The sequence below is a fragment of the Excalfactoria chinensis genome, chromosome 18 (genome assembly GCF_039878825.1).
Source record: "Excalfactoria chinensis isolate bCotChi1 chromosome 18, bCotChi1.hap2, whole genome shotgun sequence".
Classification (NCBI taxonomy): Eukaryota; Metazoa; Chordata; class Aves; order Galliformes; family Phasianidae; genus Excalfactoria; species Excalfactoria chinensis.
Genome location: NC_092842.1, coordinates 9,189,422 through 9,213,226, shown reverse-complemented (window position 1 = coordinate 9,213,226; position 23,805 = coordinate 9,189,422). Strand labels below are relative to the sequence as shown.

Sequence of the window (23,805 nt, the reverse complement as noted above, 5' to 3'; positions counted from 1 at the left end):
GCCTTTGCCATCACCTGGGGACCCTACCACGTCGGCAGCATGTTGGAGGTGGTGGTGGAGCTGAAGAACTGCACTGGGACTCTAAGAAAGGTTGCCAAGGCCATCCAACCACCAGCCACCACGCAGGCATTCCTCAGCAGTGCACTAAATCCACTGCTCTATGCCTGCACCGGGAGAGGACTGTGTTGCACTGCAGGGGCTGCACTCCTGCCCCAGCTCCTAGAGGGCTCCACGGCCTCCAGCAGTGCCTGTAGGGCTGTCACACATCGAGCCAGCAGCTCACGGGGACAGCAGGAGAATGGAGGCAAGGAGGAAGATGTGGTGATGGGGGATGGGAGGACAGTGGCAGAAGGAACGGTGATGGAAGATGAGGGGACGGTGGTGGAGAGCACTGAGATGGGGGACAGTGGGAGGGCGTGATGGATGGGAAGGCTCTCGGATGGATGTTGTTATATTATGGGGTGCTGTGGGGAGGGGTCCCTGGAGTACTCCAGGGTTGTATTAGGAATTCTCAGGGGTAATCATGGGAGCTCTGGGGGGATGGGGGGTAGGAGGGTGGCCTTTAGGGGTTACTGGGAGAACCCAGGGGATATCAGGGAGTCTCAACATGTGGATCTCAGTAAGGACACTCAGGGAGGAACTGGGGGAGCTGAAGGATGCTGGGGGGCCTGGGGATGTCCTGAAGGATGCCCAGGATGTCACCACCACACACAGAGGTGTCCCCATGGCATAAGACATATGTCCTGGGGGTCATGGGCTGTCACCATTGTGTCATTGGGATGTCACAGCGAGGTCCCAGGAAATTAATCTGGAACGCCATTGGAGTGTCATCATGGGGTCAAAGCTGTGTCACAGCTGATGGTGTCACTGCTGGATGGGGCCACGTGTCCCTTTCCCTTGGCCACCTCATCCTTTGGTGACATTACTTCATACCCTCCCAATGGGCCCAGCCCTGTCTCCCAGGGTCAGTGATGGCAACACCTGTGCCTGTTTGTGTTTTTACAGGAAGAAAAAATAAAATACATAAACTTCACAGTTTTGTCTCATTCTTCCCCATTTTGCTGGGAGCTGACAAGGCAACCTCACCCCAGAGCCACAGGGTAGGGGACAGTAGGGTAACAGCAGAGTGATGTGGGGACTGGGAAGAGAGACAGGGACAGGATGGGAGCATGGGATGGGAAAGACAGGCGGTGTGGAAGAGGGACAGGGTGTGGTGTGGAGGGGACAGATTGGGACATGAAAGGACATGGGCTGTAGAAGGGGTGCAGGGACAGGACTGGGGCAGTGAGAGGGCAGAGGAGGGACATAAGATGGGTGTAGGGGAAGGGATGAGGACACTGGGATGAGACTGGGGACACAGTACAGAGTTAGGGTAAGAGGAGAAGGACACTTTGTCATAAGGCAATGGATTCCCCTAAACCATGGGGTCCGGACTTGGGAACTGGGATGTCGCTTGGCCATCTCTCCACACTCCTCTGTGTCCTGCTCTGTTCCCTACAGGTGTGGCACTGCTTTGTCACCACATTCGGTGCAGCTGTCTTGGAAATGGAGCAGGGACTGAAGGTCTCGGTTCAAAGCAGGCATCAGATGAGGAACATCCGGGAATCCCTACCAGACACAGCAAGTTTCCTGCAAGAGGATACCACTGTAAGCCATGCTGGATGCTCTGAGGAGCTCAGACCCCACAGGTGGAGCCCTGACCTGCGCCTCCACCACCAAACTCCCCCGGCGATGACAGCAATGAGGAACAGCACGGTGATGGTGATGCCAAGATTGGAAGACCCACTGGGGTTTTCTTGAATAGAGAGAGAGCAGAGGATAGCCGTGAGCGTGTGGCAGCTCTAGGCCTCCCCATATCCCATCCCCATCGGGGACAACCTACCCCAGGGGACAAGGAGGCTGCGGTCACCCAAGCTGCAGTGCTGCACGCGGCAGGCGTAGCTGTGCCCATCCTGGGGTGACACCAGCAGGGTGCTGCGGAGCTGGTAGGTGAGGTCAGCGTTGGGTAACACCGTGCTGGTGCTCAGCGCCGGGCTCGGGGGCAGCTCCCGGCCGTCCCGCAGCCAGGTGACAACGATGGGCCGTGGGTAGAAGCTGGTGACACGGCAAACCAGCAGGAGCTGTGCTGGGCCGGCCGCACGGGTGAAGACCACGGCGATGGGGGGCACTGGGGACAACAGCAATGGGAGATCAGTGTGAGCACAGCTCAGACTGGGAGCAATAGGTTGGTTATCCAAGGGCCAAGGATCACTCACCTTGTCTCTCCAGGTCTTTTCTGCCTTTCTGGTGCAGCACGAGGATGTAGTTCGGGAAGGCGGTGGAGAACATGTCCTCCAAAAGCTCTGACACAGCCCGGATGTCAGTGAGAGTTTTGCTCATCAGCTTGGCCAGTGGGGTGGAAGTCTGGGGAAGCCAGAGCTCCCTACTGATCTTGTATGTCACCAGGTCTCTGCCACCTTCCCCAATGTTGACAAAGCTCCATCTCGTTCCGTTGGTGTAAAGCTTGCAGCCTGCATGGATCTGGAAAACCAGTGGGTCTGCAAAGGGCAGAAGGCTATGTGAGCATGGAGACATGGGGGTGGCTGGGGAGGTGTGGGCACAATGGTCACCACAACCACGAGTTGCCAAGGGAGAAGGGCTGAGCAGTGCAGGGTGGCAGCTTAAGCACTTTGTCCCCCAGTATGTCCCCCTGCAATATGTTCCTTCGTATTTCCCCTTCCCTGATCCATGCCAGGTGATTCCCACAGCCCTGTTAATTTTGGGAGCAGCTCCCACATGTCCTCCATATGTAGAGGGCAGAAACCCCACAACACGTTTTAGTGCTCCAGTGAACCACAAGCCTCAGGAGACAGAGCGTTTTCCAACACCCTTTGGAGGCTGTTGGCCCCTGCCAAAAGACCCCACAACCCATTGCTTTTTGGAGGCTGTCAGACCCCCAGGAAGTCCCACAAACTCTGTGCTCATGGGGTTGGGTTGTTTGGTCTGCAGCTGTCCCTCCTACTCACAGTCCAGCCCTGCCTTTGTGGCCATCTCATGCATGAACCGAATCGCATTGCGCATGCCGACCATGGAGAAGGACAGAATCTTCCTCACTTCGCTCTCAGCTGCGACCTCTTGGACCCACGGCCAGCAGATGTTTATGTTCCAGGTGTGGGGGTCCAGCACTCCTAGGGGTAAATCTGCCAGCGTAGCCATCCCACTCAGTTCTGTGGAGCTGATGTTGTCCAAGAGCATTGTGAAGAAGAGCTGGAAAAACTGTGTTTCTTCGGAGGGAAAGCATGAGGCTGCAGGAAAGAGGGGGAGGTGAATGGGGGATGTACTTTGACCCACACACAGCAAACCCCAAGCCCAGGTGACCATTTCTGTCATAGGACACGCAAGGTGTCCTGGTAAAAAGCTCATCCATGTGATTCCCAATCTAGAGGCAAGTGGGCACGGACAGGGGTGCCTTTGGGTGCTGTGAGGCTGGGGATAGCCTCTCGATGCTGGAGACCATCCCCATCACGTAGGAAAAGGTCTCTTAGCCATTCCACCCCTCTCCCCCCAATCTGCTATAGGGTCCCATGATGGAGGCTGGGGTGAGCTGGGGCTCCCACTTACTTTCTGCTTCTGCCCATGTCTTGTGGAGGAGAAGGAAAAGGAAGAGGCAGTGGGGCCACATGGTGCCCACAGCGAAGGCAGCGCAGAGGGGATGGTGGGAAGAGGAAGCTGAGGGGTCCCAAAGGCCACGCTCCACCAATGGGGCTGATGTCAGTGAGGTTTCTGGGAGGGTCTAAGCTGGGGGCTGGAGAAGCGTAGGAGGGAACGAGGCTGAACTTGTTTTCTTTTGGGTCACTGTGCAACAACTGCAGCCCTTGACTGGTGGCAGAGGGTGGGGATGCTTGTGCACAATGTGCAGCACATTGGGGTGTTGCAGCATGTGATGGGTGCTGGGCATAGGGATACGGGGTGATCAGGAACCCCCATCTCCCCCTACCCCTTCTAGCCAGCAACCCCAGGCACGAACAGATGTGTTTCTCTTCCCCTTTCCCATGGGCCCCACACTGGTGCAAAAGCAGAACCAGAACACAGCAGAGGGGAAGTGACGTCCTCCTTTGTACAAGAGCAGAGCTGGGGTAGGTGGTCTCAGAGCTGTCCCCTCCTGAGCACAGCTGGTGTCCCTGAGGGGTTGAGGTGCTTCTGCCCACTCAGACCCCGGTGGCACTGAGGTGACCCCAGGATGTGGGGTTACAACTTCCCAGGTAAAGGCTGAGCCCTGGTGGCTTTCAGATGCTCCCACGGTGTGTGTACCCCCAGAGCATCGCTTCTCCTCACTCCCCTGAGCCTTTCCCTCGAGCCCCCTCCCTCTGCACTCCCCTTCCCCAGCCCCGTTCTGCCCGGAGGCGTGCAGAGGCGCTGTCGGGATCCTCTGCTTCCAGAGCTGGAATCGTTCAAGGGCACGGATGGGTTCCTCCCACGGCTGAAATCGGGGTGCTGCCCCCATCGCCGGGGAGCACGTCGCCCCCACAGCACGGTTATGCCCACAAAGGAAGGGGGATTTCCGCACAAGCTGGGTAACCTGTGGGTCAAATTATCCGGTTATTCCGTGCTCCATTCGCTTCAAACCTGCCTGGTCTCGCTCACACCCGCACCTCCGTGCTGAGCACGGCAATGTTTGAGCTTCTCTTTGGGAGCACAGCAGAGCTCAGCGCTGCTCAGCGCTTCCAGCGCCGTCGGTGGGTGTCGCTGGAGGGAGGGTCTGGGTACAAATATCTCCGGAAGAGGGTTAATAAAGGCGGTGGTTGGGCGATAAAATGCAGAAGGTGCCGACGGGAGGTCGCAGCTCGCTGCCCGTGGGCAGGTGGGTACTTTTATTAGGGCTGGGGGAGCTGCCACGAGCAGTGGGGGGGCTCTCACATCGTTCAGCTCTGAGAAGCGCCCAGATGTGCCCCCTCCCCTCACCTGCCGTTCCGCTGCCGCAGCCCCCGTATTGCCCCGCGGTGGTCCCGCTCCGCGTTGCGCTCCGGCGCTCCGCCAGTGGGACGCTGCGCTCCTCGTCCACCCGCTGCCGCTTCCTACAACGAGAGTGGGCGCTTCGGGGAGGGTCGGGGGGGCTCTGAAAGGAGCGGCGGGGCAGGAGGTGGTCTCACCTGTATCTCCGTACCAACAGTGCGGCGATGGCGGCCGCGACCAGCAGCAGGACGACCCCGATCCCTGCACTCAGTCCCCTCTTGGAGTGCTCTGAGAACAGCCCGTCAGCTCTCCTGCTCCTCATGCCGAGGGAACAAGGCTCGGGAGCCGCATCCCCGAGGGGGACAACCTACCCCAGGGGACAAGGAGGCTGCGGTCACCCAGGCTGCGGTGCTGCACGCGGCAGGCGTAGCTGTGCCTGTCCCGGGGTGACACCAGCAGGGTGCTGCGGAGCTGGTAGGTGAGGTCAGCGTTGGGTAACACCGTGCTGGTGCTCAGCGCCGGGCTCGGGGGCAGCTCCCGGCCGTCCCGCAGCCAGGTGACAACGATGGGCCGTGGGTAGAAGCTGGTGACACGGCAAACCAGCAGGAGCTGTGCTGGGCCGGCCGCGCGGGTGAAGACCACGGCGGTGGGGGGCACTGAGGGATGGATATGAGGGGTCTGCAGTGCGGCACCACTCAGACCCCCCCCAAAATCGGGAGCTCATGTGGCAATGTTGGGGTCAGCTCACCTTGTCTTTCCAGATCTGCTTTCCCAGCCTGGATGAAAAGCCTCAGAATATCCACACAGGTGTCGTTGAGGAGCACTTGGATCACCTCATTGAGAGTGCTGGCATTGGCCAGCAGCTGCACAGCTCTGGCTGACAACTGGTTATGTTGCATCGGCTCCCAAGTGCCTGTATCCAGGCAGAAGCGGATGAAATTCTGGCCCTCGTAAGCAATGTCAAAGAAGGTCCTGATGGTCCTGTTGGACTGGAGCGCACAGCCTATGGAGGACTGGACGACAAAAGGGTCTGGGGGCAAGGGGTAGAGTGGTAGAGTTGATACGTATCACCTTTATGATACGTATCATATGAACAGGCACTCGGCTTCGTGGCTGCTTAGGGTCTGACTGAGTGCTGTCCCCATGCAAAAAAACCCCTCTGGCTCTCGTATCCAGTGTCAAAAAAAGGGTCCTGGTGGTCCAAAATGAATGTTTGTGTCCTCCCTCCATGCAGGATGAAGGCATGTTGTCCCAGCACTGTCATCCCCTCAGTGCCATGGAGAAAATCTATGAGTCCCCAAGGGGCTGCTGGGCTCTGGGGAATGCACCCAGTGCTGCTCCAATGTCACCCTGCCCCTCATCCCCCCTCCAAGCCCAACTTGTTCCTTCTGGGCTGTCCCCTGCCATGGTGGTGACACGGGGACAGCCCATGCAGGGCTGCTGGGGCTGAGCCCTGGCACCCAGTGACACTGAGTCAGCCCCAGGGGAATGAGCACAGAGCATCACTTCCCTTCTCTGGAACTACTCCACAGAGAAGTGGTGATGCCAAAGTGTCCCTGATAGCCCAAATCTGGCACCTGTGGTCTGATTTCCTGCCCATCGAGGTGGTGTCCAGCCCTGGAACTGTCCCTCTGTCCCTCCCATCAAGGCCACTAATGTCAGGAAGGACAGTAGAGTGCAGCCAGTGGGCTGGCAAGGGATTTTAGGGTGCCCAAAGTTGCCTCAGGTGACCACAGGTCCCCAGTCTGCCCAGCAGACACACGCCATTTATCACAGTCAGCCACAATGTGACCATTTGTCCTTATTATATCAAAGCTTGATCCCCAGCGTCCCAGAGGGGACCTTGGAAATGGGGTGGAGAAGGGACACGTACAGGGCATCACGATGTACATCTGCACCAGCCTGTTGAAATCCCTCACGTATGACTTGATGCAGCTTTCAATGAAATCCCAGTCTCCTTTTGGCAAGGATGGGCACAGCCAGGGTCGGTAGTAGTGGATATTCCCAGTATTTCTGTCCAGATATCCCATTTCCACATCCCCCAAGAGCCCCACTGCTCCCACAAGCAAGGAGGTGCTGTTTTAGAAGGTGGCAAAATGGAGAAGCTTGAGTGTATAGGAGCCTGCAGGAGATAGGAAGAGAGATGGGGGTTGTGCCCCCAGCTTTGTCACCCCTGACGGCTCCTTGGGACCCCCCTATAGCTCGCCACCACCTCAGCTCCATCTCCTGTCCCCCATCTTGACCTCAATCCCCATAACGGGGTATTTGTGAGGTGAGAAGAATGGGTTAGAGTTAGCCACTTACCCTCTGTCTCTGCCCAGGTCCCAGGGAAGAAGAAGAAGAGGAGGAGGATGGCATGGAGCTTCATGGTGTCTGTATGGTGCAGCTCCACACGGATGCAGTGGGATGATGAAGGGGCTGCTCACTTCTCAAGGCAGCTCTTGCCTCGCTGGCTGGCACTGGTTGGCCCCAGCAGCCAATAGGGTCGGTGTTGAGGTTTTGGGGAGGTCCCTGAGGTGCCCTCTGCAAGGAGTCGGGCTGAGGCTTTCAGGCTATGGGTCTGGAAGGATTCTTTCTGGCCTGTGGTTGAACTTGATGGGATTACCACATAGGGACGGCACAGGGGGGTCACTTCCTCTTCTAAGTCTGTCCCAGGAGCCATCCTGCCCGAGGTGACTTTGAGGTCAGCCTCCAAGGAGTCACTTGACACCCCCCGACCCCATCCTTGTTTTAATTAACCAACGGAACACCCAAGAGTTGCGCCGACCCCGCTGGAGAAGCCCTTTCTGCTGTCTCTACCGCCACCTTGTGGCCAAAGAGTGGAACTGCATTGTGCCGGGTCGGGGGGGGGAGGGGAGGGGAAGAGGGAAGGGGGAGGCTTGGACCCCGTAGAGTCCCTTAAGGATCCCAAAGTGACCCATAAGGACACCATAGAGTCCCGTATCACCCGACAGAGTCCCACAGAGACCCCTTGTGACCACATAAAGCCCGAATAAAGACCCATAGGGACCACACAGAGCCCCTAAGGGACACCATAGTTCCCCAGAGGGACCTCATTATCACCCCATATCACCCTTTATCACCCCTTAGGTACCCCAAAGAGCCCCTTATGGACCTCATATCACCTCGTATCACCCTGTATCACCAATTAGGTACCCCAAAGAGCCCCTTATGAACCTCGTATCACCCTGTATCGCCTGTTAGGTACCACATAGAGCCCCTTAGGGACTCCGCAAGGATCCACAGAGCCCCATATCACCCCACAGGGACTCCAACGAGTTCCATAGGAACCCCAAAGACCCACAAAGGGACTTTGCAGAGCCCCATAGGGAGCCAACAATCCCCAAAGAGCCCCTCAGAAACCCCATAGGGACCTCGTATTACCCCATATCATCCCATAGAGCCCCATATAGACTCCAAAGAGCCCCATAGGGTCCCAAGAGAGCCCCTCAGGAACCCCAGAGAGCTCCGTAGAGCCCTATATTACCCGAAAGAGCCCCTTAGGGACCCACCCATGAAAACCCCTTGTGACCCCATAGAGCCCCATAGAAACCTGATAGAACCACAGGGACCCCATATTGCCCGTTAGGGACCGCATTATGACCCATGCGGTTCCCATATCACCCCAAAGAGATCCATAAGGACTCCATATCACCACACACAGCCACCCTAGTGACCTGATAGAGACCGATAGGGACCCCATAGAGACGCATAGGGATCCCAGAGATCCCCCGTATCCACGCAGCTGCCGCGCTTGGTTGGTGCTTGTTGGAAAATACCCATGATCTGGACAAGTATGTTCCAGCAGTTCTCTAGCACCAATGAATTAAAGATCTCGTGTATACCCAGCCTTACTTTGTCATCCATAATGTCTGTAAGTGCCTGTACGAAGCAGGGAGAAGAAATGGGGAATGAATGGGGAGAAGGAATGGGGTTGGAACTGTGTGATCTTTGAGGTCTCTTCCAACACAAACCATTCTCTGCTCCCGACTTCACACCTACTGCCTGCCCTTCTCTGTTCCCTGCTCATGCCCTCCAGGCTTTTCCTCCCCTTGCTGAGCAAGGCCATGCCCAGTAGCTACCCTGGATCCTCCTCTGCTCTTTGCCTTCCTCCACACGGATGCTTGCTTCTGGCCAGCACTTCAGCCACTGCCAAGCCTATGCACCTCATCTCTTGGGGAGACAGCAAGGTGGCCTGGAGCGGCCCACAGCTCCTCCCGGGCATGGCTTCTCAGCTGTGCTTCAAACCCAGAACCCAAAGGAGTTCCTCTTACATTCTGGCCCAGATTCTTTTCCTCCCATGCAGCTCCTGTGGCAGCAGGGGCACAGCTCTTCCCACATTTCTCCATTCCTGCAAGTTTGCTTTTTTCCATTCTTTCCCTTGATTTGCTTTTCTGTGCTATGGTTAGCATTCCTACTTGCTTTCTCTATCCTTGTTGCTATCCATTGCTTTTTATTCTCTTTTTGCCTCCGTGTTTCATTATTTTCCCTTCAACCTTTGTTCCAGGAATGTCTTTATGGCCAAGCCAGGTGTTGTCACGGGTACAGGAAATGCTGCCCATCCTGTAAGCTGGCAGATGATCACCAGCAGGTGTTTAAGTCACCCAGCCCCAGGCATCTCACTGACATCTACCTGATGGCGCTGGAAGGGCTGCACTGCCCACGCCGGCCTCCCTTTGCTATTCGCTGCATTTATTCCTTACTTCAGCACGTGGCAGACCTCAGTAATGCAAATGGCTGATAAAGCAAGCGTCAGTGGTTTGCAATGCGCTGATGTTAGAAAGGCTTCAGGGAGCGGCAGCGCATTCCTGTGTGCAGCGGTGAGGAAAAAGGAGTAACAAGAAGGTATACATAAAGGTACTAAATTAATTTATTAATGACTTACTCCTAACACTAACATCTAACAGTATAATGGGCAAAAGCCCAACTGGATGAAGGGAAATGGAATCAGAAGGAAACCGGCAGTTGGATGCTCTTTCTTCTCCCCTCCTCTTCCAGGAAAGCAACCACGGCCTTCCAGACTTCGTGTCTTATTCCACGATGAGAGGGGTTGTGTAGAGGGAATGCCGGATCCCGAAAGTGGAGGCAGGCGCCTGGGGCTTGATCAGCGTCACCTGGAAGGGCAGAAAGGAAAGGCAGATCAGCAAGGGCCCTTCTTTGCTGCCATTGCTCCCTGCTGTCCTGCACCCCTCCCAATCCCAGACAGTCCCTGGTGCCTCACTGGGAAGGGCTGAGCACCCAGTGCAGAGCCGGTGCAACTCCCTGCTAGAGCAGAGCTGGCTCAGGGAGGTGTGCTGGCCTTACATGTGCTCTTATGGGCCCCTCCTGTCTCAAAGAGGGCTGGCTGCGCACCTGGGACCTCACAGCTAACTCTCCTATGCTGGGGGTGTGATGCTTGGAGCCCCTCTGAGCTGCATCCCCCAGAAGAGCTTGGGAAGGACCAGCATGGCCCATTGAAGGGAATAGGAGCAGAGGGAGGAAAAACTGTGTGCTGCGCTGTTCCTCACTTCCTCTACTTGAAGGTGGCACGAGGGCAAGGAGCAGGCCTGCTGTCCTGCACTTGGTTCCTGCAGCCAGAAGCTGTTTGGCTGGATGAAGCCTCAGGGAAAGGGGGAGAGGCATGAAGGCTGTGCTTGTGAAGCAGAGGGGAAGAGCTGAGCTGAGGCCTTACCCGGCCTACGCTGTAGTCTGCTGGCCCGGGCTTCACTGCTTTGCCCTCTCCATGTTTTGGTCGGGCTGGCATCGTGTATGCGGGCGCCCTGGTCTTATACACATCCACAGCCACTTTGGGGAGCGCCGCAGGACCTGGAGTCTGCAAGAGAGGCATGGCCACACGGGGCTGGGGTCACATTCAAGGCTCTCTCTTTCCCTGGAAGGCTGCATTAAGCAAAAGTGCAGCAGGCTTCGAAGCCCCTGTGGCACAGGGAGAGCAGCCCAAGTTCGGACTCTAACATGGAAAAGAGGAGCAGCAGAGCTCACCTTGGCAAGGTCCTCGTCAAAGCGACCGCGCTGGCTCCTTCCCCTCATGGAGTAGCAGGGGCTGGCCGATGTGTAGGCTGTGTTGGGCCCCATCAGCCTGGGCAGTGTGTAAGTGCCAGGACCTGCAGGAGGAGCAGCAGAGAGTGTGTGCATGAGGGGATGGAGGAGATGGAAGCAGCAGCGAGGGGCAGCCTGCCCAGCCCGCTGGTGGGAAGTGGAGGGACATCTCGCCCCTCTGCCAGTTCCTGCCTCTCCTCTGACACAGGGCCAGTGCCAGCAGCTTCGAGCATGAGCAGCTGGAGACGCTGCTGGCCGAGAGGTGGTGGTCATGTAAGAAAGCTTGTGGCCCAGCGCCGCATCTTGCCGCACAGGCCATGCAGTAGGCCCTCTGCTGGTGCTGAGCAGCAGCCCGTCCCTGGAGGATGCTCAGGCTGAAGGGTCTGCCTTTGCCAGGGTCACGTACCTGGAGGGCGGTCTGTCCGGAGGGGCTCCCGCCGGAAGGCCATGGACTGCACCGGTGGGCACTTGAAGACGTGCCTGTTGGCAGCTTCGGTGCGGTAGTCACCTGGGACAGAGCAGAGGAGGAAGAAAGCTGTGAAGGGCTGGTCTCCTTCTGCAGCCAGAAAGAGTCCTCTGAAGAGCTGCAGAATTGCTGGGGGACACAGGCAGCACGCGGGGACACTTCTCTGTGCCCCGCCACTATGTCCTGCCTTGCTGTCCCTCCTGTCAGCTCCCTGCTCCTTGTTCTTTTCAAACATGGGGGCCTTGTGCCCTGGGCCCATGGTGCTGGGCAGCTGTCCTTCTCCGAGGGCATTTATCGCTGCTCAGAGCAGCTAATGCTCTCTCAAAAAAGACCTACAGCTCCATCAGGGCGTGAGCTGACCCCAGGCAAACGTGCTGCGTGCTCGTGTTGTCTGGGAGAAGTGCTGCAGCAGTGCTACTCACTCGGTCCGGGGGTGACGGTGGTCTTTGTCGTGGGTCGTCCCCGGAGGTGGGTGCCTGGAACCACGTACTTGCCATTCCTAGTGATGGCCGGCTCCACAAAGTAGCAGGGACCTGGCCCACAGCTCTCTGCCGCAGGCCGTTTGGTCCCTCTAAAGGTGTACGCGGGGGCACGGTTTTTGGTGGGGCTGTGGCCCACGTAACCTAGGAGGAAAAGCAGAAGAGAAGAGCTGTGCAGCTGCATGTTTTGAGCTCCTTTGGGCCCAGGCCAGAAGCAGGCCCCTTTGTCCTCGGGTCACAAGGAGCAGCGCCAGCAGCATTGGCCTTCCTCGGCCAGGCCTGGCTTGCAGCTGCACCAGAGAGCCAGGAGGCTCTGACAGAACAGGGCAAGGCTGGGGAGCTGCTCTGCCCCTCTGACCAGCCCTGGGGATGGTCGCTGTACCTGTTGTCCCCGGGATGGAGTACTGGGGCCCGGGGCTGGGGAACTGGGCCGAGATGAGGCCACGTGGGCGATGAGGTCTCCAGGTCCCCACCCAGGCTCCGTCCATGCTGGCAGGCATGTGCCTCCAAACCTAAAGGCAAGAGCAGAGCAGTTACTGACGGGAGTTCCTGAGCAGGAAGGGCCGGCAGCAATTTCTCCTGCTCACTGCCAGTCCTGTGCTACACGCCCCTCACACACACTGCAGCCAAGCCCGCATCCTGCAGCTGGGCTCTGCAGCCTGAAGTGTGCAGGAGCTCTCCCTCACCTCTCTGAGCCTTGGAGGACGAGTGCGATGAGGCTGAGCTGCTCTGCTGCTGGGGCTGCTCTCAGGCACAGGGCACGGCGAGCGGCTGCGGGCAGCACAGCTCACAAATGAGGTGCCTCGAGCCAGTGGCCGGCTGTCCTTGGGGAGGGCCCGGCGTCGTCATGGCAGCGCATTGTGACAGCACACAGGCTCCGGGTGATGCCATCCGTGCTGTGACATCTCCTGGCTGGCCTGGAGCCACGCCCTCCACGCCTTCTCGGCCTCGCACCCCAACCAGTAAGAAGTCGTAGCTCACACTGCTGACACCTGCAGATGGACCGAGCTCTTAGTTAGATCACACAGCAGAGCTCAGCTTGGTCCTGCTGGCTGTTCAGATTGGTAGTTTTTCCTCTCGTTTTCTTTTTAATTGATGGAATAACACGTGTGAATGGGAACTGCTGTGCAGTCAGGATTGGTCAGTTATGGAAATGTCACATGCCCAGAAGTGTTATGAAAACGTTTGTCCAGGCAGTCAGAGGTCCTGGTGGGACAGAAGGTGCAGCAGAGATGAGAATTTCCTTTAGTGAGGTTGGAAAGGAGGAAAAGAGGAAAGAATGCAGCAAAAAGGGGGATAGATTTATCTCAAAAAAATTCAGTAATCTATGCATAACCTGTCACGTGTGATGTCTGCATATTCCCCTAGAACATGCAACAATTTTCTGCTTCTTGTTGTTTGGAGCTCTCCTATGGCTTGATCAAGTTAGTCTTGATGCCAGCCACGGGTGCACCTTTAGCCATTCTCAGCAGAATGGTAACAGAGGTTGCTCAAAGGGAGAGAGGAAAGGAGGAGCTAAACTGAAGCCAACACTTAGTTGCAAAGAGCTCTGCCTGCATTCCATGTCAGCACCCAGACATGAGCCGTACAGCCCTTGCTCTCAGCACACACACCTCTTCTCTTACCAGCTGCTTGCATTCCTGCGCAGCGCTGCTCAAAGCCCTCCTCCAGCTCTCCCTTCACAAAGCAATACGCAGTCTCTCCCCAGCCATGAGCTCTGGGCTGTTTGATGCCTGTGCCATCAGCGGGACCTGCAGAACAAACCTTGGCTTCAGAGCTTGGAGGAGACAAGCGCTCTGTCTAGGAACATTCACCATCTGAAGCACTTGAAAGCAGCAGCTTCTTGAAAGCCCTGGATCTGTGTGACACACCAGGAGATGCTCAACTCAAGCCGCAGCCCTCTCCACAATGGAAGGGCTCTTCACAACCGGCTGGAGGGGGAGCAAAGACACACAGAGGTCTGACAGCTCTGAACCAAAGCAGGGCAGCTGCTGCTGCTGGCAGTGCTTCCCGTGCCTGCCCAGCCTGCAGACAGCAGACAACGTTGGCGGCCGCCTGCTGCTCAGATAGAAGCCTGCTCCAGCCTGCTGCTGGAGGAGCAGTGCAAAGCACAGCCTGAATCGCTGCTACCTTGCGCTGAGGAAAGGCTGAGATGCACCACGGCCTCACCTGCTGCCTACTTGGAAGGGGAGGTTCAGCATCAGCTCCACTCGTCAGCAAGTCCTCCAGAAACTTCCTTCTTTCTTCCTGAGCAGGAGACTGGATGCTGAAACCTTCTCCACAGTCATTATTAAACAGTACCTGGACCTGAAGCCCCAGGAGAAAACGCAGTTCAGATCCAAGACCACAAAACAGTCATATTCTAGTCCAATACAATTCCAATTCTGATTTAAATTTCGGGACTAGCTTTTCACCCACCCTGCTATGGAAGGGGGAGGGGAGGGGGAAAGGGAAAGGGGAAGCGAGGGAGAGCCTTCTAGCCCCACATGCCCCTATAACCCACTCTGTAGCCCCATATCACCCTATAGCCCCATACATCCCCTATAGCCCTGTATCCCACTAGAATCCTCCTACTGCCCACCCACAGCTCCCTAGTGACACATATCCCCCATAATCCTCCTATAACCCACCCAGAGCACCCTACAGGCCCCTTTTAGAACCTTATAGCTCCCCCCACAGCCCTATATAATGTCGCAGCCCCCCAGCTCCCTATAGCCCCATGATCCCTTGTAGCCCCCCACAGCCCAGCATCAGCCCTGTATCCCCTCCACAGTCCCCTATATCCTCCCCAGAGCCCCTGCTGTCCCATATCCTCCTATATCACGTCAAAAGTTCCAGACAACTTTCTATAACCCCATATCCCTCCTATGGCCACTGTGAAGCTCCCCATAGCCCCATATACACCTACATCTACCCCTGCAGTCCCCCTAGCTCCCTACAGCCCCATATCCTTCTATAAACCCCGCACTGCTCTATATCCCTCTATAGACCCCCAAAAGCTCCCTATAGCCCCAGATCTCTCCCGATAGCCCCTCCATACCTCCACACCCCCCTACATTCCCACAACAGCTACCTACATCCCCACACCCCCCGACAGCCCCCATATTCCTCTCAGAGCAACCCAATTCCTCATATCGCTTGGTATCCCCCCACAGCCCACTACAACCACATATCCCCCACTATTCACCCCTATATCCCTCCCACTGCCCCCCGCAGCCCCGTATTACCCTATCCCCCCCCCCCCACCCCCCCCCGTACCTGCATATTACTCTATACCCTCCCTATAGCCCCATATTACCCTATGGTTCCCCCACAGCCCCCTCAGCTCCCCCATCCCCCCCACTCCTCCCCCACTGCCCCCTACACCCACAGCCCACCTCAGCCCCGGGAGGCACCGGGAGCAGCTCTGGACGGCTCGGGGGGGACGGCCCGGACGCGGGCAGCGGCGCTGCGGCGGTGGGGGCCCCGAGTCCTTCAGCCGCCCCAAATCCCCGCATCCCACGCCGGAGGGCAGGGCGGGCCGCTTCGGGCCGCGCACGGTTCCTCTCCCCGGCCCCGGCCCGGAGCCGTTCTCCCGCACACCTCCGGCGCCGCCGTGCTCAGCACCGCTCCCGCCGTGCCGCGGTTCCGCCTCGGGGCTGCCCGGGCAGCCTCAGCCAATCGGAGCCGGCGGTGCTGCCGCTGACCAATGAGAAGTACGATCGGGACGGAACTGCCTCTGACCAAAGAGTGGCCGGGGGCGGGCCGGAGCTGCCCATGACCAATGAGAGGCCGGGGGCGGGGCGGAGCTGCCCATGACCAATGAGAGAGCGGGGGCGGGGCGGAGCGGCGGCAGGGGCGGGGCTTGGGATGCGTTCGGATTTGACCGGGGACGGGATGGGGGATTGGGATGGGAATCGGGATTGGGATTAGGAATGAGGGATTGGGATTGACAGGTGGGAGGTGGGTTGGAGATGAGGGACTGGGAATGAGATTGGGATTGGGATTGGGCTGTGAGATTTGGGATTGGCACGTGGGCTGTGGGGATGTGGATATGCGATGGATACGGGATGGGATATCAGAAATGGGATAGATATGGGCTGGGCTCTGGATATGGGATGGGCTTGGGATGCATTTGGGATCATGGAATCCTAGAATTGCTCCAGCTGGGGAAGAGCTTCAAGGTCCTGCAGAATGGAGGGGGAGGTTGGGGGGGCTGTCCTTCCCCGTCCAGTTCTGCTTATTTATGATGAGACGAGGGCTACAGCCTTCCCATTTTCCCCATGCATAGGCACAGGTTGCACACATTTGTTTGGCCTGGCGGTGCATCGCTTTGTGTTGGTTTTGTCCAGCCCATACTGTGAGGCTCTGGAGCTGGTGCTGAGCAGGTGCATGGAGAAGAGGCGGACGCTGCTGCTGTGCGGGCAGAGCATGTGGGTGTCCTTGGAAAAAGCCCAGGCTCATGCAGATGCCATGTGGCTGCTGACCAGATGAGACCCCGGGGCTCCATCTCACCATGTTGTGCATGGCTGTGCTGAGGGAAACAGCTGCCAGGACCCTTCCCACACACCAGGGGGAGTTCGGGCAGAGTATCGCCTGTGTTGGAGCAATGAAAGTTGTGAGTCATTGCCTGTGTCATTCCTGCGTGACCATATACCTCCTGCTTGTGCTCTGTGTGCAGTGTCCTGCTCCACAACCAGCTCATCTCAAGGGCTGTGATACGGTCCCTGTCCCGGTGGCTGAACTGCCAGTCAGAAAAGCTTCGGCTCCCAGCAGCGGCTCTCTTTGCTGAAGTGAGGCAGCTGCAAGAGGAGAGTTCTTAAGAAACCGCTGCTTGGCTTGTCTCCTTCTTTGAGAAGAGGGTGACAGAGCGGAGCGTCATCATTGAGACTCCACAGGATGCTCCTTTGTAGAGTGCCTGTTCACGTGCTGTGCCAGGGCTTAAGCTGTATCTTGGAGCTCATGGATATGTTGCTTTATTTTAGCTGATGAAAGAACCACCCATCACACAGAGGAGGTTCCTGGAGAGCATCCTGGACGTCCTGATGGAGAAAGCACAGCACAGACTCACTGCTGTGCGATGGATGGCAGTGAGAAGCCTGAGCAACACATTCAGAAGAGCATATAAGAAGGTGAGACCAACGTTTCCCCTGTCTGACTGCAGCTCCTCACTAAGGAGATCCAAGTGTGGAGCTCGGGTGGGCGAGCTAAGGCCAAAGGGCTCTTTTCTAAGGCTGTGCTCTTTCTGTCACCAGAACATTCCAACTCCATGTTCACTTGTGTGATGAAGCAGTGCCTGGAAGCTGACAGCTACAAGGGCTGGTCCTTATCCACCTTTGCTGGATTTTCTTCCTGGTTAATGGAGTCAGTCTGTCTTTTTACCTGTTATGGCTCCTCATGTTGAATGCTCATCTCCAGTTTAGCATTAATGACTGCTTTTCTGTTTCTAGAAATGACCACTCACTCCACAAACACAGCTGTTTGTGCCAAATTGAGACCACCCCTCAATTTGTCCCATCCAGATTTCTCCCATTTGCACCCTACTCATCTTTTCCTTGGGTACCCCAAATCCCTTCTCTTTGCAGCTCCAAATGCCCTCACATTGGGTCCCAGTATCCCATCCTTTTGGAACCAACTGGTCTCCTTTCTTTGGCAGCTCGATTCTCATCTCTTTAGGTGCCCAACCCCCTGCGTTTAATTTTCCCCCATTCTCCTCCCATTGAGATCCCCCTTCCTCTATATTTGGCACCCCCAAGGCTCTGGGCACCCCTAATTCCCTCTGCCCCCCCCCCCCCCCCCCCAGACTCCTGCCATGTCCCTATGTCGGGCTCCTCCATGGGCAGAGGTGCACACAGACCTTGGCAGCTGTGGGGATGGGGGCAGCCCTGGGACAAACCAGGAGACTTGGATGGGGTCACCCTTTGATCCTCCAGTCTCACAGTTCCCTCATGGCTGCCCCATGCACTTGGGGAGACCCTGGGTGTCTTCGCAGCCCTGAGGACCAGGAATCAGGGGCTGGGAATTAATTGATGGCATGGAGGGGACTGTCCGTGGCCTGTTCCAGGGGGACCTGGGCACTGTCACCTCCAGCCCTTCCTTTGCGCTCTATGGGGCTGTGCAGAGGAATGGATCTGGAGGAGGCAGGCTCAGGGTGCCCTATTGGATGGCCCAGTCACCATGCAGGTGGGACAGGGGATGTGGCTTCTGTCCCCAGGGGACTCAACGTCCTGCCCTGGGTCTCTTGGCTGCTGCAAGTCCTTCTCCTGCCCTGAGTCCTTGGGACAAGGCTCCTCCTTGCCAGTGCTGCACTCTGACATCCTCGCATGACCAGTGAAGACCCCGATGATCAGTGACATCCTCTGATGATCAATACATCCCTCAGCAAACCTACACTCTGTGTCCTTGTTGTCATGCTTAGCAGGGACTGCTGGGATCTGTTCCTGCCTGGCTGTGGCCACCTCCAAGTAGTCGGTAACTCTGTGTATATATATGTATACAGACCCGTGAGCATATGTTGTTTTGATTATTGTTTATTTATAGGTAGATGGTTATATTGAGTATGATGTTGTGATGTAGAATAGCAAGAGCAAATATTACTAATATTATACTAATATTGCATAAGACTATATGACAGTCTTTATCCCTTGTCTCAAACACTTCCAGCAGTGGGGTTTTGCTCCTAAAGAGGCAAGGGGTCTTGGAAGAGTCCTCACTCTCTCTCCTTGTTCCTTTGCTTTTCTTCAAGGAGGTGGTGTGCAGGAATGACACAAATGGGTCTCAATGACCCAAATGGGACTCAGTAGCTGTTAAGCAGCCTCCGGTGGAGCTCTGTCTGTCCTGGGCACCCCATGCCCGCATCAGTGTGTGTTGGGTGTGCTCTTCCTGCGGGATGGGGCTTCGGTCTTTGGAGACTGACGTCTGGGAGACCCCGTTTCTTTCCTTATGGGAGGTAGAAATCCAGATCTGATGGTTGAGGACTCCTCGGGTAGGCTGGACTCAGCACGAGATGCTGCTGCTGCCATCTCTTGCGTGGGAGACCCCATTTCTTCCTTTATGGGTGGCAGCAACCCAGATGGGACAACAGAGGGCTCCTTGGGCAAGCTGGGCTCACCATGAGATGGTGCTGCTGTCATCTTTCTAGTGGGAGACCCCGTTTTTTCCCTTATGGGAGGCAGCAATACAGATCTGTCGCAGGACTCCTCAGGCAGGCTGGTCTCACCACGGGATGTTGCTGCTGCCATTTCCTTGGCTTGTTCCCACTGTTCCCTGCTCTTCTCAACCCTCTTCCTCAAAAGTGTCACCGAGTCGCATGCCCGAAGCGCCAGCCTGGATGGTTTGTCTGGGGTCTCATCTTCCTGCAGTTCGGGCAGCGCACCCTCATGCTGGGCTTCCTCTGCTTCTCCTCCTTCATCGAGGAACTTGACCCGTCTTGTTCGGCCCAGCCCTTCTTGGTTATCCGTTTCCTCCTGGCCCTGCAGCTGGCAGCTCATCGGCTGCTCTGGGGCTGCATGCACTGCCCGGATGGGTGGCAGAACACTGAAAGGACAGAGCGGGAGGGGTCCGCCTGAGTGGCTGACGGCTTTGGGGCCGCATCCCTCAAGACTGAGCCAGGAGCCTGGGCTGTAATGCAGCCTTCCCCACAGACAGCTGACCGGCTGCCCCGGGGCTCTCCGGAGATGTGGAGAGGGGCCAGCCCTGTGAGCTGGGGGGATCCTGGCGTCCCCATCCCAGCACTCTCGGGCGACCACAAACAAGCAGCGACCCTTTGGTGTTAGGGAATGGGCTCTCGTTGGGTCACCTCCATGCACAACCCAGCCCACAGCCGCCAGCCTCACCTGCAGGCAATGCTCTCCCTCCGCAGTCTGTTCTTTATCTTTCGCAACTGCCCTCCATCAACAATTGCAGTGCTCAGGCGTCTGATGAAGGTTGGAGTCTTGTCAAATCTTACTGCAGTTGGGAAGGAAGAGGAGATTCGCCATCAAGCCTTTGGCTCGCTCACAAGCAGCACTCAGGCCTGTTCCCAGAACCTGCCCTGAAACCATCTCTGTCCCCACTCCTCCTCTCTGCAGTTCAGCTCTGCTTTGGAGCTGCAGGAGGGACGCTGGCTTTGGGAAAGAGGAGCTGTCTGGTGACAATAAGGCGGCAGGGTGACTTTTGATGTCCCTGCCCTTCCACTGGGGGAGGGCAGGGCCTGAGATCCTCCTGCCATAGTCAGGGATGGGGGTACGTCACACCCTGCACCTTTCTTTTGGACTGGCCAACCATAACCTAAGGGGAAGAGGCCGTGCTGAGCCGGCACAAAGGTTTGACGCACATCAGAGCCCTGGGCTGATGGTCAGCAAGGGACTGCCCACCTCCAGTTGGTTGCCCGTGCTGTGGAAAGGAGCTGGAAGCCACTTTACCTTTCTTGCCCCCAGTAAGAGGTGGCAAAGTCTCTACTTTGGTTGCTTTCCCTGACCCAGAGAAGCTCCCGGAGGACTGGCGGCGTATCAGGGGCGGCAGTTTGGGGACCAACTCCATTTGAAACCTGTAAGCGAGGAAAAGGCAGTGAGCGGTGTGACAGTGCAACAGCAATCCTTGCTGCTCGCTCTGCTTGTCTGCTCACAGGCACGTTTTCATGCTGCATGAAGGCTTTCTAAAGCCGATAGCAGGGTCACTTGGGATAGGAGGAGGGGAAACAGTTTCAGGGAAGACTGGCTTTGGATGGGAGGAAGAAGGTTTTGGCTGGAGGGTGGTGAGGCACAGGGATGTCTTGCCCAGAGAGATGCTGGATGCCTGGACAGGCATTCAAGGCCTGGCTGGACCAGGCTCAGAGCAACCTCATTTGGAGGTAGGTGTCCCTGTTCCCCGCAGGGCAGTGGGACTGGGTGCTCTTTTTGGTTCCTTCCTGCTCCAGTCATTCTGTGATTCTCTGGCACATCCTCCTGGGCAGGACACTGACGGACACGAGGCACAAGCGCTACGGAATGAGAGCTGAGCAGCTGCATCAAGCAGCAGAAAAATACTCACTTGGGAAAGACAACAAGGCATCCAGAGAACACCAGGGAAGCCACCGGTGTCACACGGGACACCCCCATGTCCAGCAGCGAGGGGGCCTGCAGGGGAGGAACAGGGAGGTTGTGAGATGTCCTGGTCATGGCTGAGGCACAGGGGACACGAGGAGCCCGAAGCAGGGAGAGCTGACAGCACCACAGCACCTGCACGGCTCGAGCAGCTGCCCAGGTCCTGGTGGGCCGTGTGCGGGCTGAGTAAGGCTCACGGCACTGCCCGCGCTATGGAGAAACCTACGGCTCACCTTGCGGACGGCTCTCCTGAAGTTCTCTTTCCCCGACAGCGTCTCGAGGAAGTCATAATAAAACTTCATTTGGAAGGTCAGCCCGTCAATGAGCAGCACTCCAACATCCTTAAGAACCACAGCCACGTTCTCCCCATTCTGCAGGCAGCTGGAGAGCAGCGACACGGTGCTTTGGATGCACTTCTGTGCTGTCTTCCAGCTCACGGAGGCGGCTGCGGCCACCTGGCTGCTCTTCAGGGCCTCCACCTTCCTGTCAACTGAGAAAATACCAGGGATGGGGTTGATGATAAGGTTGCTCTTTCACCTAGAACTGCTTCTAAGGGACATCATCCAGAACGGCCCCGCGTTTGGACGGGCTCCTCAGAGGGGGAGGTCTGCTTCTGAGAAGGGAGGCGGTGGCCCTGTTTGCCCCATCCATGAAGCCAGCAAGGGTTTAATCCCCCCTCCTACCTGGCAGGGACCCCCTGCGGGACCTGAGGCGGTGCATAGCAATGAGGTTGCTGGCCAGTTGAAACACGGGCCAGCACAGGGTCACGGTCCTGTCCTCCGTCCTGATCTCCTTGGAGATGATGTCAAAGGAGCCGAAGGTGGGAATCCAGACCCCCTGCGAGCGGAGGAGGAAGAAAGGGAGGAAGAGTTAAGGGCTGGCTGGAGGAAGAGCTGGAGGTGGTTCTGTGTGGGGACAGTGCTCAGGAGCCCCCTCCTGCTGTTCAGAGGCACAAGCCAGGGCAGCGGGGATGGCTTTGGGGCTGCACAGCCTGCTTCTTCTCCTCGCCTTTCCTCCCAAATGCAGCTCAGCAGGGAAACATAGGGTGAGTTTCCTGCTGTGTGTGCAGGGGAAGGCTCAGAGGAAGTCCCGGCTGAGCCAGACAGGGCGAGGAGGAACCCGACAGCCAACAAACACACCTTGTGCACCAGGAGCTGCTCTCGAATGAAGGCGGCCACCGCATCCCAGACGGCAACTCGCTCTGGAGGGCAAAGGAAAAGCAGGTCACACTCTGCATCTGCCTCTACCTGGCACCCCTCCCACTGCTGGGCAGGATGGAGGTGGCAGATGGAAAAGTGTCATCTCCATCCCAAGACTGGCTGCAGCACTGCTCCCATGGTGGCTGTGGGCCCGTGTACCTTCAGTTTCACTGCGTGTTCGTCCAGAGGCATGGCCCACCTTGGGACCGTCCTCACTCATCCCAGGTTGCTCCTCGTTGGCGTCAGCCATGCTGGAGCTCATCCTTCAGATGCGTCTGCTCTGTACCAGATGCCCCTTCAGGATGCAGGACCCACCTCCGTGCTCTGCCTACACCCCCCTCCCGGGTGGCCGTGTCACAAACGCCACCACGGCAACGCGGTGACATCACGGCCAGCTGCCCATTATGATGCTGGCACTGCTGCCTGCCCCGCCTGGCACTGCTGACCCATCTCTTCTTTCTCCCTCTCCCGGGCCTGTGAGTTGAGGTGTGACCCTGGGGTGAGGATGGGGCTGGGATGTGTTGCTGTTCTCTCAGTTCCCCTGGGCCTTGGGGACACCCCTGGTGTTCCAAAGCCTCTGTTGGGCTCCCTCTTGCCATGGGTGGGCAACAGGAAGGGGAAGAAGGCAATGGGTGGCAGTTGGGGCTGAGCAGGCTACATGACCGTGACTTGGCCACGTAGTTCTAGTGCTCACAATGGGTCCCTGCACCACAGGGCACTTGGGGGACCCTGGGTGTCTCCGCAGCCCTGAGGACCGGGCATCAGGGGCTGGGAATTAATTGATGGCATGGAGGGGACTGTCCGTGGCCTGTTCCAGGGGGACCTGGGCACTGTCACCTCCAGCCCTTCCTTTCATAGAATCATAGAATCATAGAATTACCCAGGTTGGAAAAGACCTCGAAGATCATCAAGTCCAACCGCAGCCCAACCAGTACCCCATCTCTAAAAAAAAAAAAAAAAAAAAAAAAAAAAAAAAAGCTAAATCATATCCCTGAGTACCACATCCAAACGGCTCTTAAACACATCCAGGGATGGCGATTCAACCACCTCCCTGGGGAGCCTATTCCAGTACCTAACCACCCTTTGCGCTCTATGGGGCTGTGAAGAGGAATGGATCTGGGGGGGGCAGGCTCAGGGTGCCCTATTGGTGGCTTCTGTCCCCAGGGGACCCACGTCCTGCCCCGGGTCTCTTGGCTGCGGCCAGTCCTTCTCCTGCCCTGAGTCCCTGGGGACAAACCCTGCAGGGACAAGGCTCCTCCTTGCCAGTGCTGCACTCTGACATCCTCTGATGACCAGTGCTGCCCTCTGGTGAGCAGTGAAGACCCCGATGATCAGTGACACCCTCTGATGATCAATAAATCCCTCAGCAAACCTACACTCTCTGTGTCCGTGTCCTTGTTCTCATGCTCAGCAGGGACTGGCCACCTCACAGTTCTGGGAGGCCTCCCCAGCTCCATGCCATGCACACCATGTCCTGCACCCCTGTGGGTTTCCCCTCCCTCACTCATCATCCGCTCCAAAGTCCTCAAGGATGGAGCTCCTCATGCTGCCATCAACCCCAGTACCCTCCCTCTGCTCTCTCTCAGTTCCTCCGTACATTTCCTCCCAAAGCCTTCACCCTTTGATCCGCCTCTGCATGGACACAGTGTGAC

At 57.2% G+C, this 23,805-nt stretch overlaps 2 protein-coding genes and 1 pseudogene across 2 annotated transcripts; all 3 read right to left on the bottom strand.

Annotated features, from left to right (window-relative positions):
* Positions 1-1,583: 1,583 nt before the first annotated feature.
* Positions 1,584-7,300, bottom strand: LOC140260596 (uncharacterized). The gene is given in 11 exon segments (XM_072353106.1): positions 1,584-1,629; positions 1,702-1,795; positions 1,883-2,167; positions 2,256-2,537; positions 3,006-3,284; positions 4,942-5,054; positions 5,130-5,220; positions 5,304-5,588; positions 5,681-5,962; positions 6,806-7,054; positions 7,237-7,300. Coding segments are annotated over 11 exon segments (2,070 nt in total).
* A 2,480-nt stretch (positions 7,301-9,780) lies between these two features.
* On the bottom strand, positions 9,781-15,580 carry LOC140260428 (ciliary microtubule associated protein 1A-like; annotated as a pseudogene).
* A 3,169-nt stretch (positions 15,581-18,749) lies between these two features.
* Positions 18,750-22,403, bottom strand: LOC140260595 (uncharacterized). Its single transcript, XM_072353105.1, has 9 exons — positions 22,313-22,403; positions 22,094-22,155; positions 21,638-21,791; positions 21,188-21,444; positions 20,902-20,987; positions 20,295-20,419; positions 19,728-19,839; positions 19,145-19,428; positions 18,750-18,922 (listed from the first exon to the last, which is right to left on the bottom strand). Exons 1-9 carry the CDS (start codon positions 22,401-22,403, stop codon positions 18,750-18,752), a joined length of 1,344 nt encoding a protein of 447 aa, XP_072209206.1.
* Positions 22,404-23,805: the final 1,402 nt, after the last annotated feature.